Consider the following 20,401-nt stretch of genomic DNA (forward strand, 5'->3'; position numbering starts at 1 on the left):
GGCATTTCTGTGGTGTTTTTTATTAGTGTGTCTGACATGCCGTCCGTACCATATGCTGATTGCATGTGTAGTTTCGCCTGCCCAAGAGGCACATACTTCAGTTTGGGTCATTTTCTTCCAAAACATACGTGCAGTGGGTGTGTATCACTTTCTGCATGGAGCATTTTTGTGTTTTGACAATGTTTTAATTGATTTATTTTGAACTTAATTTTCTGTAATTTCAATTTTTAAAGAGGTAATGCTTCTTTTGGCCATAAGTTTATATTGTGTGCACGACCGCGCGATTTGCAATACTCCAGCAATATGGAGACGTGAACACCAGAAATGGGCTTCACACATTTTATCTATAGGGGGAATGGAACCTTGGAATCGAACCCTTCAGAGTGACGAGCAAACGCTTTAACCACAAGGCTCCCCTGCCGCCCTTGCGTGTCCCGTCAGTGTATCTGGACAAGACAATGTGTAGGGTTCCATGATCCCCATTCAGTTATTTGGATATTTCTTTCTGTGATACCTGTTTCTTTTTGCATTCTGTGTGAGACGAATCGATTGATGGTTGATCAATTCTGTAGGATTTCTTTTCCTTTTTGATTAAGTTATTGATGTTCCACTTTTAGACGTACATTGTCTACTGAACTTACAAGACCTCAGAAATATTTCGATTAATCTATCACGGAGTTACAGTGCACTCGACATACACCAGTGCATCTTTGAATCATGCTATTAGGCTGGAAGGCCTGAAGTAACATGCTGCTTAGGTACGTCACGATGGAATTCCCTTTCTGTTCAACAATTTAGCATCTTATCTCGCAAACAAACACTGAACTGAGTGATTGAGTTAATATTTAACGCCACATCGGCAATATTTCAGCCATATCGTGACGAGACGTTAAACATTAATAATACATATATGTAGGCTAAATAAAACCTTTCAACGATGGACAGCACAAAAACTGCAACAGCACAGATTCGATTTAAGTGAGTGAGTGAGTTAAAATTTAACGTCGCATCGGCATTATCTCAGCCATATAGCGACTGAGATTCGATTTGAAACTAGTTAATCAGTATTAGTCAACAACACAATTTACAAATGAGATAGAGATCGCCAGTCACTGAAGGGTGAACACAATACTAGGGACCATGTAGACTTACAGTACCTTTGCTTCCTGAATGGACCCCGGTAGGATTTATATCATCCTGTCAGTCACTGGCGACAGTTTACCAGTTAAGCCTAAGATTTAAATGACGAAAATACTACGTTTAAAATTCTCGCATGCATAAAAATACTTCAAATGATGTGGAACTTACATACCCTCTTAAGGAGACAATAAGTTTACGCTACTTCAACCCCACTCGAGGGTATGCCCCTAACAATCTAAGTTATTTATAAGTACTACCAATATATATCAAATAACACATTACATTGTATGTACATCAGAATTTATGAATTAATTCTATTTCGTTTAAAAAGCACAATATTAAATGAGAATTAGACTAAAAAGGCCCTCAACTGTTTTTACACTGAAATATTTATCCCTTGTGATGGAAAAATTAATACAGTCAAGCAGAGCATGCTTGACCGTGATTCTTTTATCACAAGGGATACAAAATAGAGGATCCTCACCTTTCAAAAACTATTCATGGGTATATGTGCTGTGGCCAATACAACATCGCCCTATAATGACCTCTTCAAATCTGGACTGACAGCCCAAGTAGATTTGTAGGTGTAACCGATATTTGGTTTAATTTCATGTAATTTATTTATACCTTCTTTGGTGTCCCACTTCTTTTGCATGATATCTCGGATGTAATATCTCATTACAGGTTTGATATCGCTGTATGGGATCAGCAGTGGTGTCACAGATTTGTTGAGTGCTGCTTTTGCAGCAGCATCGGCCATTGACTTCCCCGTGATTCCAACATGGCTGGGTAACCAACAGAAAACGATGTCGTATTGGCCAGCAGCAAGATCATTAAAAATCAACAACAAAATTCTATTAAAAGTGGAAGTGTGGAAGACATGTTTTAATAGCTTGAAGGCAAGATCCTTGGATCCATCTGTCAATATAGATTTATAAGTATCATATGTGCCTCGTAATTCATTATATTGCTGTTGATAAATTAGTTGATTTGTGTCAGATTCTTTAGTTTAGTTAATGTTAGGCCCAACTCTTAGGCTGTACCCACTTCTGTGGAGGAAAAGAGACAAACCGAGTGGGGGTTATGTTTTCAAGATTGATTTGAGCAGCAGAAACATCAGATTGTATACTCCAAGTGGAGGAATAAGAGATGATTTTCTATTGTAGAGATTTTTGTAAAGTGGATGACACAGCCATATGCTGGATTGGATTTAGTAGAACGAGATATACTGCAAAGATAATTTGATGCGACGTTGTTTCAGGGGCGGCTCATCAGCCTCCACATACAATCTGTTAATAGTTTGGAAGGCTCAAGGATGAAGCACCAGGTCTTGGTGATGAATGGTATCTAATAATTTTAAATTGCTGCTATAAGCACCACCATAGGTGCTGGAGCCGTAATCAAGTTTAGAACGGATAAGTGCTCTGTGAAATTGGAAGAGGGTTTTCTGATTCCCTCCTCACTTGGAATGAGAGACAACTTTTAAGATAGACACTGAATGTTGTTTAATTATTATTGCATTTTTAACAAATGATTCTCAGCGGTTCAATTAATCTATGATACTTGTACCAAACTAGTCGATTTTTTATCACGCGTTCCATAAATTTGCAAACGCAGCTTCTCAATGATGTTGGTAGATAATTTGAAGGGTATGCTTGATCTCGCCCAGGTTTGAGTATTGGGATAACTACAGCATCACGCCAGGAAGGAGGAAATTTCGGAAATAGTGTTCAGCCTTTTTCCGTGCCATACATTCATTAGCAATTTTGTGGAGTTCTTCAGAGATTTGGACAGGATCAGTAACGATGATATACAAATCAGGTGCTAATTTGTTTGGAGGACAGTATTTCAAACAAAGGCCAAATTGCTTTCGTAAAGTTCCATTTTGATGATGGTGGAACCGTTTTTAGATCTTCCACAGAGGTCATCGTGGACTGACCACTCAAATTCATTCAACAGTCTGAAATGGATGTAAATATGTTTTAGAGTTTTCATTAAAAAGCCATAAAGCATTGTTGGAAATAAAAATGTTCTTTACTCTTCCCCTTAGGGATTGTATGATCACTTCCCCATAGTGGATTATGTCATTTAAAATTGCCAATTATGAGACAAGGCTAAGGAAGCTGGCCATATAGTGCTGGAGGATCATTTTGGTATATGGACGAAGATGGAGGAATATGAAGAGAACAAAAAGTAAAAACAATGTGTAATGTTATACTGCTTGAGAGGAGTAGCGAGGACGAGACTGTGGATGATACCTTGCCTCACCAACACTGAAGAACCTCCAGTGGCCTTTACCCCGATGCAGAGTTGATCGGTATTTCTAAATTAGGTTTCTTGAAGACATAAAGCTGATATTTTAAAATCTCGTAATAAGAGTTGGCGATCATTATAATTATGTAGGAGTCCTCTGCTATTCCATTGAATGGGTTGACTCGGCAGCTCATGGCGGCATAACTGGGGATCTTGAGCGGGAGGTACGTCCACTCACATGCATCTGGACTGGCTGTGTGGGAGTGACGTCCATCTCCAGAGGCTCAAACGGATTATGAACCTCAACAGTAGTTGTAACAGGAGAATGTACCTCCAAGTGTTTGAGTGTTCTGGCTTTTCTCCTCATTTGCTTTTTAGATTTTTGTCGATAAATGAGCTTCGCCCTTAAATGTTTTTATTTCGGTTACAAGGTCTGGTTCTGGTTCTGAGTGGTGATTTTTATCAGAAGGTGGCGTTTGAATGTTTTCAGTGTGGCAGATGTCGATATTGTTAGATAGTTTTGAGATGCCTGAATGGTGTCATCGATGGTTATTTGGTTATCCTTCAGCCAAGAGATAGAAGTCTGGCATTGTACGGAGACCGTAGGTACTTTGGTACATGGAACCGGAGAAGGAGAGATGGGAGATGAATAGCTTTTAGCAGTAGGTGTTTGGGGCGGAGTAAATAGCATTTTTGCTTCAGTTTAAGAAATGTTGGAGGTTAGCCTGAGTTTCAATATTTGGGTTTCAAGGCCAAAAGCAGGACATGCTTTTGATGAGGACAAGTTCTCTCCGTAGCATTTTTCTCAACGGATCTCATCTGTGCTATTGCCTTCTTAGTGCAAGTGTTGGTCCTGTGACCGAATTGTTTACACTTGTAACATCCGAGTGGATTTGGAACATAGACCTCTACTGCGATGTTAAAGTAACCTGCTTTTATGGACTTTGGAAGGGTTGTAAGAGAAAAAGTGAAATGGTTAGTTTGAGTATTGATAATGTTTCCATCTTCTGCTTTTCTTGTAAACCGCTTAACTGCTGTGACACCTTGAGTTTTGAATTCAGCTGCTATCTCTTCTTTTGTCATGTCTGACAGACACCGAGCTCGATCTCGAACGATCTTGTGCACTGAGACAACAACCCGTGTATTTACAAACTGCTGAAGGCTCAACAGATTGACAGATTGCTGTCTCCGTGCACATTCGACAAGAATTGATTCACCACAGAGACGTACTATATTCTTACCCTCACCACAGGCACTTTGAATTATATTCTTACCCTCACCACAGGCACTTTGAATTACCTTTCAGATCGCAAACGGGTTAAGGTTTAAAGGACTATCATCCAGAGTTGAAATGACTAGGAATCTTGGCCAAGATTATTTCATCATTGGAGATGTTTCTTCAACAGATGACTGTGAAAGATGCCTTAACTTTCGATGAACCAGTGGGTTTGTTGTTAACCATGGCATAAAAATATTATCATAGTCGGCATCCCTGCTACCAACCCATTATCGAGTGTCAACAATGACGATGTTGCAGTGGAAGCCAGTCAGCAAAATTGAAATTTACATAATCAAGGTTATAATATATCCTGATCAAAAATAGTTTGATATGATATTTCGAAATGTCGAAGTGGTGTGTTGGGCAAAAAGAACATGTGCTCCTGTTTCCAGTGCCCTCAACAAGTATCTCCCCCCCCCGCCCCCCCCCCCCCCCCCCCCCAACACACACCCCAACCACCCACCACCCACCTCCCTTCCCCCACCCCGACCCCGACACAGGGGCGCAACCCACGGTAAACGGGTGTCCAATTCGGTCGCCTCTTACGACAAGCAATGGGAATGGGATGCTGAGGACACATTCATGTCCACCCCGGGTCACCACGGGGGCAAAGTGGGTAACCATTGTACTGTAATGTATTGTAGTTTTAAATCATAGTTGCATAATAATTCTTTGACAAATCCTGGTTATCTTGGCTTATATATAATTTTGTATGCAGATTTACGAATCATGAATGGTAAAATGCAAATTAATATGGTGTAATGAGAATAGACTAAAATAGGTTGCCTTCAGGATTTACTGTGTGGTTTCGCAATGGAATATTTCGCGTTTAATATATCCCACACTCATGTCAGTAAGTGATTTCCAAAAAGTAATTTTGTAATGCAACAAACAAAAAGATACCAAAACAATAATGCGTGATAATATTATGAATACATTCCCATTTTAGAGAAAAACAAACTTTTATTTGATCTTATGTTGTTATTCCATTTAAGACTCTATATGTCACGTCAACATGACTCTACATGAAATTACATGGAACTGCATGCAACTTATATTCATTACACTTTCAAGACACCACATGGCACTGTCTGAAACTACATGCCACTACGTATTTCTGTTTTCTGTATCGCTATGCAGAGTTGCGTCCCTTGGGCACGCCAAAAACCTATGATTGTGGGTTCAAACCCGATTATGTTTCTAGGTTTGTCAGCACCATACCCGTGCTCCTGGGTTTAACCGAAATGGTAAACGTCTGAGACCTGCATCACTTCGGGCTTTCCTCCCACATTAAGCTGACACGCTGTTAAAAGCGGCGTTAAACCCAACTCACTCACTCACTCACTCACTCAAATAAAGTAAACAAATACATTGTTCAATGGATATAAACAACATGTTGATTGTGCCATATCATTTAAAATATAACTTTCATGAATCTTTGTGATTTGTAGTGACTGAACCTGCATTAGCCCGGACTAGTGCACGCAACCCACGCACGCACACGCACACGCACACGCACACGCACACACACACACACACAAGCACATGCACAGACACACACGTGCCTGCAGGTCACTATATGCATGCAATAATCTTGAACTCGACGGTGAACCCATTTCACCTCACCTCACCTTTGTTTCCATTCCATTCTAACCTCGTTTATCATTGCTGACTTATTTATGTATAAGAATTGACATCATAATAGCTTTGCTTTTTTATGGAGATATTAACATAAAGGCCAGTGTGCAATCATAAGCGCAACAACATATTGAATTAAGCTGTTCAGTGACTGTTTCTGGATGTATCGAACCACATGCTTAAAGAAGATTTTATATTGATATTGGTTTAAAACATTTATAAAGCATGTTGATACAAGTATCTTGAAGGAGAAAATTCGAAAGCAATATATTTGTGACCAAAAAAAGGTTTAAATTACTCATATTCCGGAAACTACCGAGCGTTAATTAGCAAAGTTGTCATCACATGACAGAGTGGAGAGTTGACCTACAGACGATCACTGTTTCTGAAAAGTATTTGGTAGATTATGAGTGTTCGCCATGGCATCAACTGACAATGCCATCGATGAAAACATTGAATTTTCGCTCAATGAACCTTACACATAATCTTCTTTATCGATATGAGCTAGTGGTTAATCATAACAGTCTTGCCAGTAGCGCGGAAAGCGAGGAACATCTACTAAGTGAAGACGATCAAACTGATGTCAACAGGAAACACTGGGGACCACAATCTGGTGTTACACGTTATCCTGACATTTGCAAATAAAATGGATGTTTATCAATAAAAAATAATTCGTAAGACAGTTATGCTTGTGTAAAAGGTGCCAGGTGTAGATAAACGCTTAGCATTGTCTAAACGTTGTTAATTGTGTTTTCTTGATGCCAACCAATTAGTATAACACTAAAGCTAAATTTGTTTTCTATACAAATGAATGTTTGCATTAAAATTGTACGGTCTAGTGATGGTTGGTTCAGTTAATACTGCCGTGTAAACAGTTATAGTAATATAATAATCGACAATGAACATATATCCAAAAAAAACTGACACAAATATTCCTTTCACATTGACATTTATCGTAAAATTATTCTCGATTATTATGTATTTTATTGGGTTTATTAATTTAGATTTTTCATGACCAAGACATCTTTATATAAATCATCTACCTTGTTTTCATATTAAAAAAGGTACATATAATGTGCGTTGTGGTGAGTATTAACGAGTTTTATGTTCTTTTTTAAAATGAGGACTTAATTAATTTCAGGGCTTACAGATACTTTGCACACAAAAGATTCTCACCTTCAAGTCCAGTTTATTTTAGACGTCCCAATAAATGAGGCTTCCAACCCCCATTCAGTACGCCGGACTGTGGGGGATAGTTTAGAGGGTATTCAATACTCAACGATGTGGTACGCGGGACTCATATAAAATCGTATTTGGTATGCAGATTCAACAACTTAAAAATGCTAAATGGTGTATGCAAAAGTTTCCATTATATATTTAATTTTTTTTCGATATATGTTCAGTAATTTTACTCAATGCTTTCGAGATTTGTGTTGAGTGGTGTTCTGGTTTCAGTGATGCGCAAATGAGACGCCCTCCTCCCCTCAGCTTAAGGGGAGGAGGGGTTTGGCACCGTAAGAAATGTAGTAAAGTTCTTCCTGCATATTTTGTGAATAAAATAAAAGAGACCTTTCTTGCAAAATCAGACAACAGTTTCAAGTACTCAAGACCATGAACTGAATATGTGAATTTTGGTACAGAAAAATTGTGCCAAATATGTAACCTTAGCATGTAATCTGATCAATGTGCATGATCCTTTGTAATTGTTGTTCGAGGGTAGTCAGTCATGGATTATATGTAAGAATGAATGCTAAATTTATTACGTAACCAAGTTCGTTTAGTTTGTGTAGATCGATATCATAGACAAATGTCTCAAAATGCAAGAATCACAAAACGGCATGTCCAGTCGGTTTCTATTTTCCTTTTCGCTTTATCCAAACTATCCTCCTCGCAAAAAGGCCTTTTGCAAGGGAATTTCAAGAAAAATGACACTTGGTATTTTATTTGATGAACTAGTACACCAGCAGCTTTGTGTGTGTGTGTGTGTGTGTGTGTGTGTGTGTGTGTGTGTGTGTGTGTGTGTGTGTGTGTGTGTGTGTGTGTGTGTGTGTGTGTGTGTGTGTGTGTGTGTGTGTGTGTGTGTGTGTGTGTGTGTGTGTGTGAATATGTACCTTGTAAGACGCTTTAACGTGTTTTACAAAGGTTTTTATAATTGGTCTCACTAAGCATCCTACGAATGGTAACAATACTATATTAATCATATATTAGAATAGAGTGCTACCTCGTTGGCCCGGTCTACATATGTACATGCGATGATTATGTCCGGATTGACGGAATTTCACTGTATCAGATATACTCTTCTTTAACAGCATATAGTGTCCAAGCATGGGAATAACAAAAACAGTAATCAGAAATACTGCAGCTGTATCACATTATTTGGGCCATGGTTGTCGATAGAGCAACGATAACCTCCGTCAGCTCACACATTGCAACCAACAAAGTCATACGCATTACACTTAACATGTATTTAGGCCATTCAAACTGCTCATTGGTTTGGCGCATGTTTTCGTCTGTATTAATATCATCCTCATTCGGAAGGCAAAAGTCAGAAAAGTGAAATTAGTGTCATATTTGGCATTATGTCCGCCACTGTAGTCTGAAGTTTGGCGACAAGTACATCTTTAAATAGTATATTTGAAATCAAGTTGTGTATCACTCGAATCGTCAAATGCTGCTGATTTTATCTAATAATTAATTATTTGAAACCCTTATGGAGAGATGTGATTTATTACTTGCCAGTTGAAGATACCACTGTTTAATAACAATATGCTGGTATTGCACAGTGTTTCGCCAGTGTACATTGCAACAAATTTCACAAATTACGTCATAGTATATTGTGAGGTGTTTGTAAACTTCGTGGTGCTGAGCCCCGTTCTACAAAGCGACTGAAGCGCAACGACAATCACAAGTCTATGTTAAAGTATTGGAGATTCGATCACCTTAGCGCTACAAAAGCTTTGTGGGACGGACCCCTGAATTCTAAAGGGAGGCCATTTTCTGGAAGTAAAATAATACGTGTCGATTTTTAATGTGTTTGAAGTATTGATCTGTTTAACTCATATTTAAATAAATGTTATAAACGGCACATAATGAATAAAATATTCTATTTTTCTCACACAGCGGCCGTCTATACCAGGTTGAAAGTCGGCGTAGATCATGCAAAAACACCAGTACAAAGACTATAAAATAATTAAAGCATATTGATATTTTTATGTACAAAATAGCAGTTCGATTGAGCTAAGTTAATTTCTGCTATGGCACGTGACTTTCATTCTTTCATTTACGTGACTCGTTAATATAAAGTATCAATGCAAGAGAATAACCATCCTATATTTTCTGCCGAAACAGAATATATGACACTCTTTACTGCAGAATATGATACATTTTTTTTCTATCTATATCACTCTTGTCTTTCTATTTCTTATAGAACGTGGGGCGGTCGGGTAGCCTAGTGGTTAAAGCGTTCGCTCGTCACGCCGAAGACCCGGGTTTCGATTCCCGACATGGGTACAATGTGTGAAGCCCATTTTTTGTGTCCCCCGCCGTGATATTGCTGGAACATTGCTAAAAGCGTCGTAAAACCATACCCAATCACTCTTCTAGAACGTCGGCATTTTATCGCAGTGTGTGAAACATCACTGGAGACATGCTTCATTGATTTTGTGAATAATAATGCAGAAAATTTTAATCTTCTGTGTGGTTATTTTGTGGTCATCGCAAATGTTAATCAAATTGACAGTCCTATCACGAAAGAAGTAAAGACCACAAGGAATTAATGCGACGTTTCAGCGTTATTTATTATTTCACCAGATTGCACTTCAAACTATCTCGTTTATGTTTAAGGTCAACATTACATCTGACATATCAACCTAACCAATAGCTCAGCCTAATCAGTGTGTCGGCGTATTCGGATATTAGAACCTGTCTAATACTAGCAGAGTAACTGCTAAAGTTGTTACATATATGATAACCTTATGAATACATTCACGAAAGTCCATGGGGCAAAACACAACTGTCTACATAGATATTTCACAGACAGGCCATTGGATGATGGTAACAGCCACCAGAGTGCCAGCTGTTGGGGAGGCTCAGGTATATGTATATATGCAGTGTGTTTTTGCTTTTAACAAGATGCCAGTATAACTGCTAAAGTTGTTACATATATGATAACCTGCTGAAAACATTCACGAATGTCCATGGAGCAAAACACAACTGTCTACATAGATATTTCACAGACGTAGGCCATTGGATGGATGTAACAGTCACCAGCGTGCCAGCTGTTGGGGAGGCTCAGGTCATAGAAGGTGAGACATTTGTGGGTTGGATGATCTATCTCGGGTTCCCGGGGGCTCCAGAAGGTGGGCTCAGCAACTGAAGAGTTGTCTCCCCATCTCCAGGATGATCCCATTATATTCCCGCTCGTCCAAAACGTTCCTGTAATAGAAATTTGTTTAATAAACATTTACGTAATGTTAGTTATGGACAAAAGACCTGATCCAGCAATTGCATAAGCTCGGCTGAAATAGTGCATTGTCAGGAAGTACAATGTCAGGAATTTTTATTTTATTATTCTATCCAATAAGCATTCATCGTCCTTTTAGAATAGAATAGGCTAATCACAAATGACGACTTGTGAGCATTGGGTGCTTTGTATGTGTGACTTGGCTGAGTGTGTGTGACATCGTACCTCAGACTGACTAACATACTGACAGACTGATTTACTCACGTACTCACTGCCTCACTCGCTGCCTCGCTCACTCACTCGCTGACACCCACTGCCTCACTCACTGCCTCACTCGCTCACTCACTCACTCACTCACTCACTCGCTGACTCAATCACTCACAAAACATCCTACACGTGACCTACCAATATCTGCCGCAATGTCGTACATGAATTGGTTCCGTTCAGCGCTGTTGATGATGACGAGGTAGCTGCCCACTGCTGAGCATGCTGTCTTGGCGTCAGGCCACGCTTTAAGGTCTGTGTGCTTCTTGTAACACATGTTCAGTCTCCGGCTGTACAGATAGCCTGACTCGAGCGGACAGGGAGCTGGAATATATAGCCATCAGTGACAAGTTGGATGTAACATCAAAATAGGAAATGATGAAGTAAAAGGCTCAACAAGAAACCTTGTAGTTTTCTTTCAGTCCAACATGTCACTTACGGAACACGGGGCGGTCGGGTAGCCTAGTGGTTAAACGGGTCACACCGAAGACCCGGGTTCGTGTCCTGACATGGGTACAATGTGTGAAGGCAATTTCTGGTGCCCCCCACCGTGATATGGCTGGAATATTGCTAAAAGCGGCGTAAAATTATACTTACTCACTCACTAAGGAATATGTCAAATCTCTCTACAAATCATGTTTCTTTCACATTACATTACGAAAACTGCTGTCTGTCATCGTAAAATAGCATATTTATAGCATCCCCTCGATGTACTTTCGCGTTCCCTTGCAACAGTACCGCGTTATAAGCGTTGCGTTACCCGCTGAACATCCAGAGAAACAAAACGTTTCATGCAAATATTTGGGGGGTTTAAAACTCAATTACTTTTGTCAACATCTCTGGCTCAATACTGGCCAAAGGACAGAAACTTTAAAACGCGTGTTGCCGCTGGAAGAACAATATATTTCCAGCTCTACAATCCCAACATTGGCTTCCAGGGGCACAAAGAACTAACTTGAAACTACAGTTGCTTCTAGCATCCAAATGTCTCAGAACACTCGTGGGTGTATATATCCCATATGGCTCACTTTGCCGAGACGACTCTTCTCGCGTGCAGCTTTCAAGCCGGAATGTCATATTATCATGTGTGATCACAGCAACCCATGCTCCCCAGCACTGCAGTGTGGTCTCTCTTTTGTATACAGTGTGTATACTACTACTACTACTACTACTACTACTACTACTACTACTACTACTACTACTACTATTACTACTACTACCACCACTACTACTATCACCACTACTACACTACTACTACTACTACTACTACTACTACTACTACTATCACCATTACTTCACTACTACTACTACTACTACTACTACTACTACTACTACTACTACTACCACTACTACTATCACCATTACTACACTACTACTACTACTACTACTACTACTACTACCACTACTACTGTCACCATTACTTCACTACTACTACTACTACTACTACTACTACTACCACTACTACTACTACTTCTACTACTACTACTACTACTACTACTACTACTCTTGATGTGTGGATGTCTGTACCTGTATTACTAAAATGTGCTACTCTAAATTTGATTCAGTGATAGATCATTGAATTAGAGAGTACTTCAAGAGTAGAATAGTAGTAGTAGTAGTAATAGTAGTAGTGGTAGTAGTAGAAGAGGTAGTAGTAGTAGTAGTAGTAGTAGTAGTGGAGTAATGGTGATAGTAGTAGTGGTAGTAGTAGTAGTAGTAGTAGTAGTAGTAATGGTGGTAGTAGTAGTAGTAGTAGTAGTAGTAGTAGTAGTAGTAGTAGTAGTAGTAGTAGTGTAGTAATGGTGATAGTAGTAGTGGTGGTAGTAGTAGTAGTAGTAGTAGTAGTAGTTGTAGTAGTAGTGTAGTAATGGTGATAGTAGTAGTGGTAGTAGTAGTAGTAGTAGTAGTAGTAGTAATGGTGATAGTAGTAGTGGTAGTAGTAGTAATAGCTTAAGCAGTAGTATTTATATTATACTAACGAGACATGACGCAGGCGATAATGTGACATGACATTCAGGAACACTAAATGGCGAGGCATACAATACTCACTAAAATGCTAACGTGACATAACATACAATACTCACTAAAAAACTAACGTGACATAACATACAATACTCACTAAAATACTAACGTGACATAACATACAATACTCACTAAAATACTAACGAGACATAACATACAATACTCACTAAAATACTAACGTGACATAACATACAAGACAAGTGTAAAATACTAACGTGACATAACATACAAGACAAGTGTAAAATACTAAAGTGACATATTATACACGACAGGCGTAAAATACTAACTTGACATAATATACGCGACATGCGTAAAATACTAACGTGAAATAATATGCACGACAGGCGTAAAATACTTACGTGACAAAACATACAAGACAGGCGTAAAATATTAACGTGATATAATATGCACGACAGGCGTAAAATACTAACGTGACATAATATACAAGACAGGCGTAAAATACTCACGTGACATAGCATACACTACAGGCGTAAAATACTCACGTGACATAACATACAAGACGGGCGTAAAATACTAACGTGACATAATATACACTTCAGGCGTAAAATACGTTATGTCACGTTAGTATTTTACGCCCGTCCTGTATGTTATTTCACGTTAGTATTTTACATATGTCGTGTACGTTATATCACGTCAGTTTTTACGCCTGTCGTGTACGTTATGTCACGTTAGTATGGTACGCCTGTCTTGTATGTTATGTCACGTTATTTCTACACCGTCTTTTACGTTATGTCACGTTAGTATTTTACACTTGTCTTGTATGTTATGCCACGTTTGTATTTTACGCCTGTATTGTATGTTTTGTCACGTTAGTATTTTACACTTGTCTTGTATGTTATGTCACGTTAGTATTTTACGCCTGTCTTGTATGTTATGTCACGTAAGTATTGTACGCCTGTCGTGTACGTTAGGTCACGTTAGTATTTTACACCCGTCTTTTACATTTTGTCAGGTTTGTATTTTACACTTGTCTTGTATGTTATGTCACGTTTGTATTTTACACCTGTCTTGTATGTTATGTCACATTTGTATTTTACACCTGTCTTGTATATTATGTTACGTTAGTATTATATACCTTGCTGCATGGGGAGAAATGTATACCTTAAATGGGAAAACGTTTCACATATAAGTAAGACATGGTATTCACCCTCTACTTCTCCGGATGAGCAGTTTGTACAAATAGAGTTCACAATCACCGTCTTTGGCGACATATATTTACATTAAAATTATGCCATGAAATTAAGTTTACAATAAGCTCTGATTAAACTTTTATCATTTAAACAAGTTAAATATCTTTGTAACAATGTTTTTACTTTGCTGTAATTGCTAAGATAACGTGATTCAGAAATACTTTGGTGCCACTGTTGACAAAATACATCCTTTAGTCTTTGCTTAAATGAATATAAAAATAACTGTGGATCTCCCACATCTTGTGAAATCCATGCATATGAAAAGCCACTAACAAATAACAGATTTCTCACATCCGAAATCCAATTATTTTTACCATTATCATCAATTACCTTTAACACTTTGTAACACTGATGTGGGTATCTATCAGGCATCATTCCAAGTAATTTAATCCAATACTTAATTACCCTCAATTGGCTGGCTACAAAAATATTACCACGGCCTGTTTCACCAAGGAATGCCTTGTTTGTGGCAAACTTACCAACACTAAGAAAACATTTGAAATATGAAGTGTGAACTTTTTCAATTGCAGCGTAATACTTAGCACTCCATATTTCAGAACCATACAAAAGTATAGGCATAATTTTGCCCTCAAAAATGGTACATGCTGTGAAAAAAGACACACGACTATTTTTCCTGAATACATTATAAAGAGGCATAATGGCTTTCGACGCCTGAACAGCTAATTGCTTACATGCCATAGACCATGACAATCTAGAGGAGGACATAAGACCTAAATATTTATAGTAAGTGACTACACTCAAGGCCGACACCACTTTTCATGTTTTGCAACAATACCACCTTTTCTAAAAACTACAACATCGGTTTTATTAAGATGTACTTCAAGACTCCATTTTGAACAATAACACATTAAACTGCTTTTGCAAGCCATTTGAAATAATTGTACAACATCATAAGCAAATAGAAGGAGCATAATGTCCATTATTTGTTGACATGTGTTACAAATATCCCTTGTTGGCCACTATTTTGCGACTCTGTAGCAAGTCCATTTATGAAAAATATAAACAACAACGAACGAAAACACAACCTTGGCGTACACCGGAGGTGTAAAGCAGTCAGATTTACTTATATAACAACAGAAATGGTGAAACGTAATTTTTGATTCATTTGTTTCAACAATCACGATTACACTTCAGTCAAAACCACAACTTCCCATGGACAGCTAAACCATATATGGTTGGTTGGTTGTTTAACGCCGCACTCAGCAATATTCCATCTTTATGACGGAGGTCTGTAAATAATCGTGTCTGGACCAGACAACCCAGTGATTAATATCATGAGCATCGATCCACGCAACTGGAATCAATGACATGCATCAACGAAGTCAGCAAGCCTGTCCACCCGATCCCGTTAGTCGCCTCCTACGACAAGCATAGTCGCCTTCTACGGCAAGCATGGGTTGCTGAAGACCTATTCTACCCCGGATCTTCACGGGTCAAGCCATATATATGTAGGGGGGCCGTCGGGTAGCCTACTGGTTAAAGCGTTCGCTCGTCACGCCGAGGACCCGGGTTCGATTCCCGATATGGGTACAATGGTGTTCCCCGCCGTGATATTGCTGGAATATTGCTAAAAGCGGCGTAAAACCTACACTGAACCATATTTACCTCTCGTTTATCCTCTAACGCTGCTTTACACAGTATTCACGTATATCACGGCGTGTCAGCTTCATGTGGGAGGAAAGATCCAAGTGATATAGAACGAAAAGGCAAGTATAATCCAACTATAGGACGAAACAGATTCCATTTGGTGTAAATGCCTCAATAGCCCGAAATCATCACAAAGATCTCATAAACAGTCTATTCACAATGAATGGTCATTCTTAAGTCATTCGCAATTTACCGAACTGTATACACTTTCTCCTTTCATAATATTTGTTGATAGCTCTTATTTCAGTTCCAGCAACACACGCAGCACACAATACACTAAGGCATCCTGCCTTTTCATGTTCTCACTGTCAGCACAAACCATCTTTAAATTCTTTTATTCTGTAACCTGACGTCGTAATAAAGTTCCTTCTTTTATGTGATCTATTTGGGCGTGTATATATTCCTGAGGCCGTATTATTTTAGAATGTTCCTTGTAGAAGCTGTAATCTTACCTTTGCCCAACACCAGGTGTTCAATAGGCTCGGAGGTGGCTACCAGCTGTGTCTGCTTGAAGCCTTCCATCAGATGACAAGACTTGGTTTCCTTGTTGTAGAACATCGTGGTACAGTATGCACTGAAGAGGCACATAGAGACACAGTCTGCCCTGGACAAGGCAGGGGTCGCTGGGGGTAGGGACGGGAGCACCTGACCAGTAGATAACGAGGACACGGTCATTTCAGAACATCCCATGTTGTTTACTGATATGATGATCAGGAGTTGTCACAGATATTGTAATAAAATCTTGTTCTCACCGAGGAGACGAAATCCTGAAAATAAAAAAAATTACATTCAGTGACACCATCGATTGTGATGACAGAAGAACGCAACTCCAAACAAATACCTGTCCCTGGTTCTGTATGATTCATCTACTAAAAATGGTTTCAATACCCCCTATCCCTTGCTCGACTTGAAGTACGTTAAACCATGCCTTCTTTAACATAGTACATACGTGATGAAATATCTATATCATACAGAACACACTATCCACTTTAAATTTCGATTAACCTTCGGATTCAAGTATTTTTATGTGTGCATATAACCCTTAATCTACTTTTATTAAGATTCACGGGGTGGGGGTGGGTAATGCTTCTAGGTTCCTCAGCACCATACCCGTGCTTGTGACGTTCACCGAAGTGGTAAACGTCTGAGACCTGCATCGCTTCGGGACTTTCCTCCAAAATTAAGCTGACAAGCCGAGATATAACTGGAATACTTTTAAAAGCGGCGTTAAACCCAACTCACTCATTATTAAGATACACTGTACAATACTCCATAAGCCGTTATCACACCGTATGAATGTGTACAGTCGTTGATTTTTGTACAGGCAGTTTTCCTAAATCTAGCCCCATCCATAAACTCACTGTTGTAATTAGTAATCTGTCATCTTGGACTGTATTTACCTGTATGAAATCCGGTGGTCAAAACTGTTAATTAGAATAATTCCCTGAATACTTCAAACATCGACCTCCTCCGTGGTCTAGTGGATAAAGTGTCTGTCTTGAGAAGGGAACGTCAGTGGTTTGTTCGATCCTTGACCGCGTCATTCAAACCGACATTAAAAGAAAGTCCTAACTAGTACCAGCAGACACACACGCACGCACGCGCGCTTCTTCACATTCATAACAACGCATCCGATAACCTTAACGATATATATTTTATGTCGACATCGCCTCTGATAACTTTATGTATATATACCCCGTGGCGATATCTCAATAATTATGCACATCACATGACGACATCTACACATTTTGCAATTTTTTTAATAAGGCAGATATGGCAGTTTTTCACAGACTTGTGACTGGTTTGAAACAGCGGAATTCAAATTAACACGTCTCATTTTAATTCTGGAAACCCAATAGTCCAGAAACTCTACGGTCTTTACCCAGTCTCGGTCAAATACATATATGTATTTCTTTCAAGTATCATTAACTCATTTTAACTTAATTCAACTATTTTATAGCGATATTGAAATATTTCGCCCATGGGCGAGAATATTTTCCTTTACTCAAAACTCATGGTTTTGTTTCGCAAATACATACAGATGTTCTTAGAAGTATCATGAGTAATAATGTAACTCATTTTAACTTAATTCAACGATTTTATAGGGTTATTAAAATATTTCGCCAATGGGCGAGAATATTTTCCTTTCCTCAAAACCGGTGTTTTACTGTCGCAAATCGTGCTCATCGGCAGTTGTAGGGACTGGGTCACGTTGTACAGACGCCTTTGAACCTCATCCCACAAGCGCTTCATGGGGTTCAGATCAGGGCTGAGGGCTGGCCACGGTAGAACACGGATGTTGTGTTGTTGCAGAAAGGCCATTGTAGCTCTGGCAACATTGGGACGACCGTTGTCCTGCTGGAAAATGTGTTGTTGATGTTGTGCAAAAAATGGAACAACGTGTGGTCTGATCACTTGGTCGATATACCGCTGAGCAGTGACGCCGTGTCCCCGACTTTGAGCAACATTCAGAAAGCACATGGGTCCATGTCTCACATTAAGTCCAATCCCTGTCCATATCATGACGCTAGGTCCACCCAATGGATCCCTTTCCACAACGTTTCTGTCAGCGAAACGATCACCTCGACGCCGCCGAAGTCTGACTCTTCCGTCTGCATGGGAGACACAAAAGAGAAGATGACACGCCTCCACTCACGATGACGCCTATTGTGATGACCCTGTGCCCAATGAAGTCGTGCTTGTCGATGCCGTGGTTGGAGAACAGGACGACGTGCTGGTCGGCGACATCTGAGGTTGTTGGAACGGAGACGTCAGATCACAGTGTCCCGGCTAATGTGTCGATTATGTGTTCCTATGGCCTGTCGAGCACTTTCACTTGCAGTTAGGAACGGATGTCGCTGGTGCTGACGGGTAATCTGCCGATCTTGTCGAGGTGTGGTGACCCTAGGACGACCGCTCTGAGGAAGGTCATATGTGGTCTGTGTAGCATTGTATCGATGCAGGAGACGGTAAATTGTGGTTTTGTTAACGTTGAAATGACGGGCAACATCTTTGACAGACTCTCCAGCTTCCAAACGTCCGATAGTCTGGTTTCTCTGAATTTGAGTTAGGCGTGGCATTGTTGACCAAGGAGTGGTAGATCCAGGAATCGGCCACAGTTTTAAACCCACTACAGTTCGTGACAGTTCGTGCATTTTCGATTTCGCGAGAAATGGGTGCATGATACCCACATATTCATTGAAATGGTGCGTTTTGGCGATTCGTTTTTTATGTTGATTTTTACTCGGGGCTTCCAAAATACAACCAAAAATATTAATAACACCATCAGGCTTCGCTACATGCTAAAACTCGTATCAATTTATGGTTCCCTGTTTGTAACCTAGTTGCTCAAAACCACTTGCGTTTCTTTTGCGTGTGAGTATATTTGCGAAACAAAACTACTAGTTTTGAGCAAAAGGAAATATTCTCGACCATGGGCGAAATATTTCAATAACGCTATAAAATAGTTGAATTAAGTTAAAACGAGTTAAATTATGTGACATGAAACTTCTAAGAACACCTTTATGTATTTGCGACAGTAAAACACAGGTTTTGAGGAAAGGAAAATATTCTCGCCCATGGGCCAAACCTCTTCTCGCCCATTGGCGAAATATTTCAATAACGCTATAAAATCGTTGAATTAAGTAAAACATGAGTTACGTTATGTGTCATGATACTTGTAAGAACATCTGTATGTATTTGCGAAACAAAGCCATGAGTTTTGAGTAAAGGAAAATATTCTCGCCCATGGGCGAAATATTTCAATATCGCTATAAAATCGTTGAATTAAGTTAAAATGAATTAAATATTGCATCATGATACTTACACTTGAGTTTTAAGTAAAGGAATATATTCTTGCCCATGGGCCTACCCATATGCCACTCTTCGCTCATGGGCTACAATTCGCCCATGAGCGACATAGTGTAAATATTGAGATTTTGAAAAATATTTGTTCTTCCTTGGTATGTTCCCATGAAAACAGCATGTTCAATTTTGTAAATACCTTTGACCGAGACTGGATAAAGACCGTAGAGTTTCTGGACTATTGTGTTTCCAGAATTAAAATGGGACGTGTTAATTACACTTTACATAAGCACATTAGAACAAGTTAAAATGTTATGTAATAATTATCTTAATATGTAGCTTATACCAAAATATGTCTCAGATTGCATACTTACAACCATTCGAGGAAATGTTACACGCACACATCTGTAGAACAGTATGATCTGGCTTGTTGAATGTGCCTGTGTTTTTGAAGCAACTGTGATTGTGTGTATTGATTTGTACCAATGCCATTCAGTAGCCCCTAACAACATCGAACACAGAGTTAAAATATAAACGTAATGGATAGGCCGGTGGAAAACTGTCCAGGACACGTCACATGATAGCGGTGTATGGAGGCATTGTACAGTCTAGTTTTATTTAGTAAGTGTTATGATGGCGGTCTGTAAATATTCGAATCCG

At 39.3% G+C, this 20,401-nt stretch overlaps 1 protein-coding gene across 1 annotated transcript; it reads right to left on the minus strand.

Moving 5' to 3' along the window:
- Nucleotides 1-9,397: 9,397 nt before the first annotated feature.
- Nucleotides 9,398-20,188, minus strand: LOC124126428 (C-type lectin domain family 4 member E-like). Its single transcript, XM_048388843.1, has 4 exons — nt 20,116-20,188; nt 16,390-16,704; nt 11,178-11,360; nt 9,398-10,744 (listed from the first exon to the last, which is right to left on the minus strand). Exons 2-4 carry the CDS (start codon nt 16,625-16,627, stop codon nt 10,527-10,529), a joined length of 639 nt encoding a protein of 212 aa, XP_048244800.1. The 5' UTR covers nt 16,628-16,704; nt 20,116-20,188; the 3' UTR covers nt 9,398-10,526.
- Between the last annotated feature and the right edge of the window lie 213 nt (nt 20,189-20,401).

Source organism: Haliotis rufescens, unplaced genomic scaffold (assembly GCF_023055435.1).
Source record: "Haliotis rufescens isolate VD_foot unplaced genomic scaffold, xgHalRufe1.0.p SCAF_8, whole genome shotgun sequence".
Lineage (NCBI taxonomy): Eukaryota > Metazoa > Mollusca > Gastropoda > Lepetellida > Haliotidae > Haliotis > Haliotis rufescens.

Excerpts from the sequence above, each read along its gene's own strand:
- LOC124126428 (XM_048388843.1), bottom strand. The coding sequence starts at position 16,627 with ATGGGATGTTCTGAAATGACCGTGTCCTCGTTATCTACTGGTCAGGTG. Across the intron at positions 11,361-16,389 it reads ACACCTGGTGTTGGGCAAAG|CTCCCTGTCCGCTCGAGTCA; the intron begins GTAAGATTACAG and ends TATATATTCCAG. Across the intron at positions 10,745-11,177 it reads CGACATTGCGGCAGATATTG|GAACGTTTTGGACGAGCGGG; the intron begins GTAGGTCACGTG and ends TTTCTATTACAG.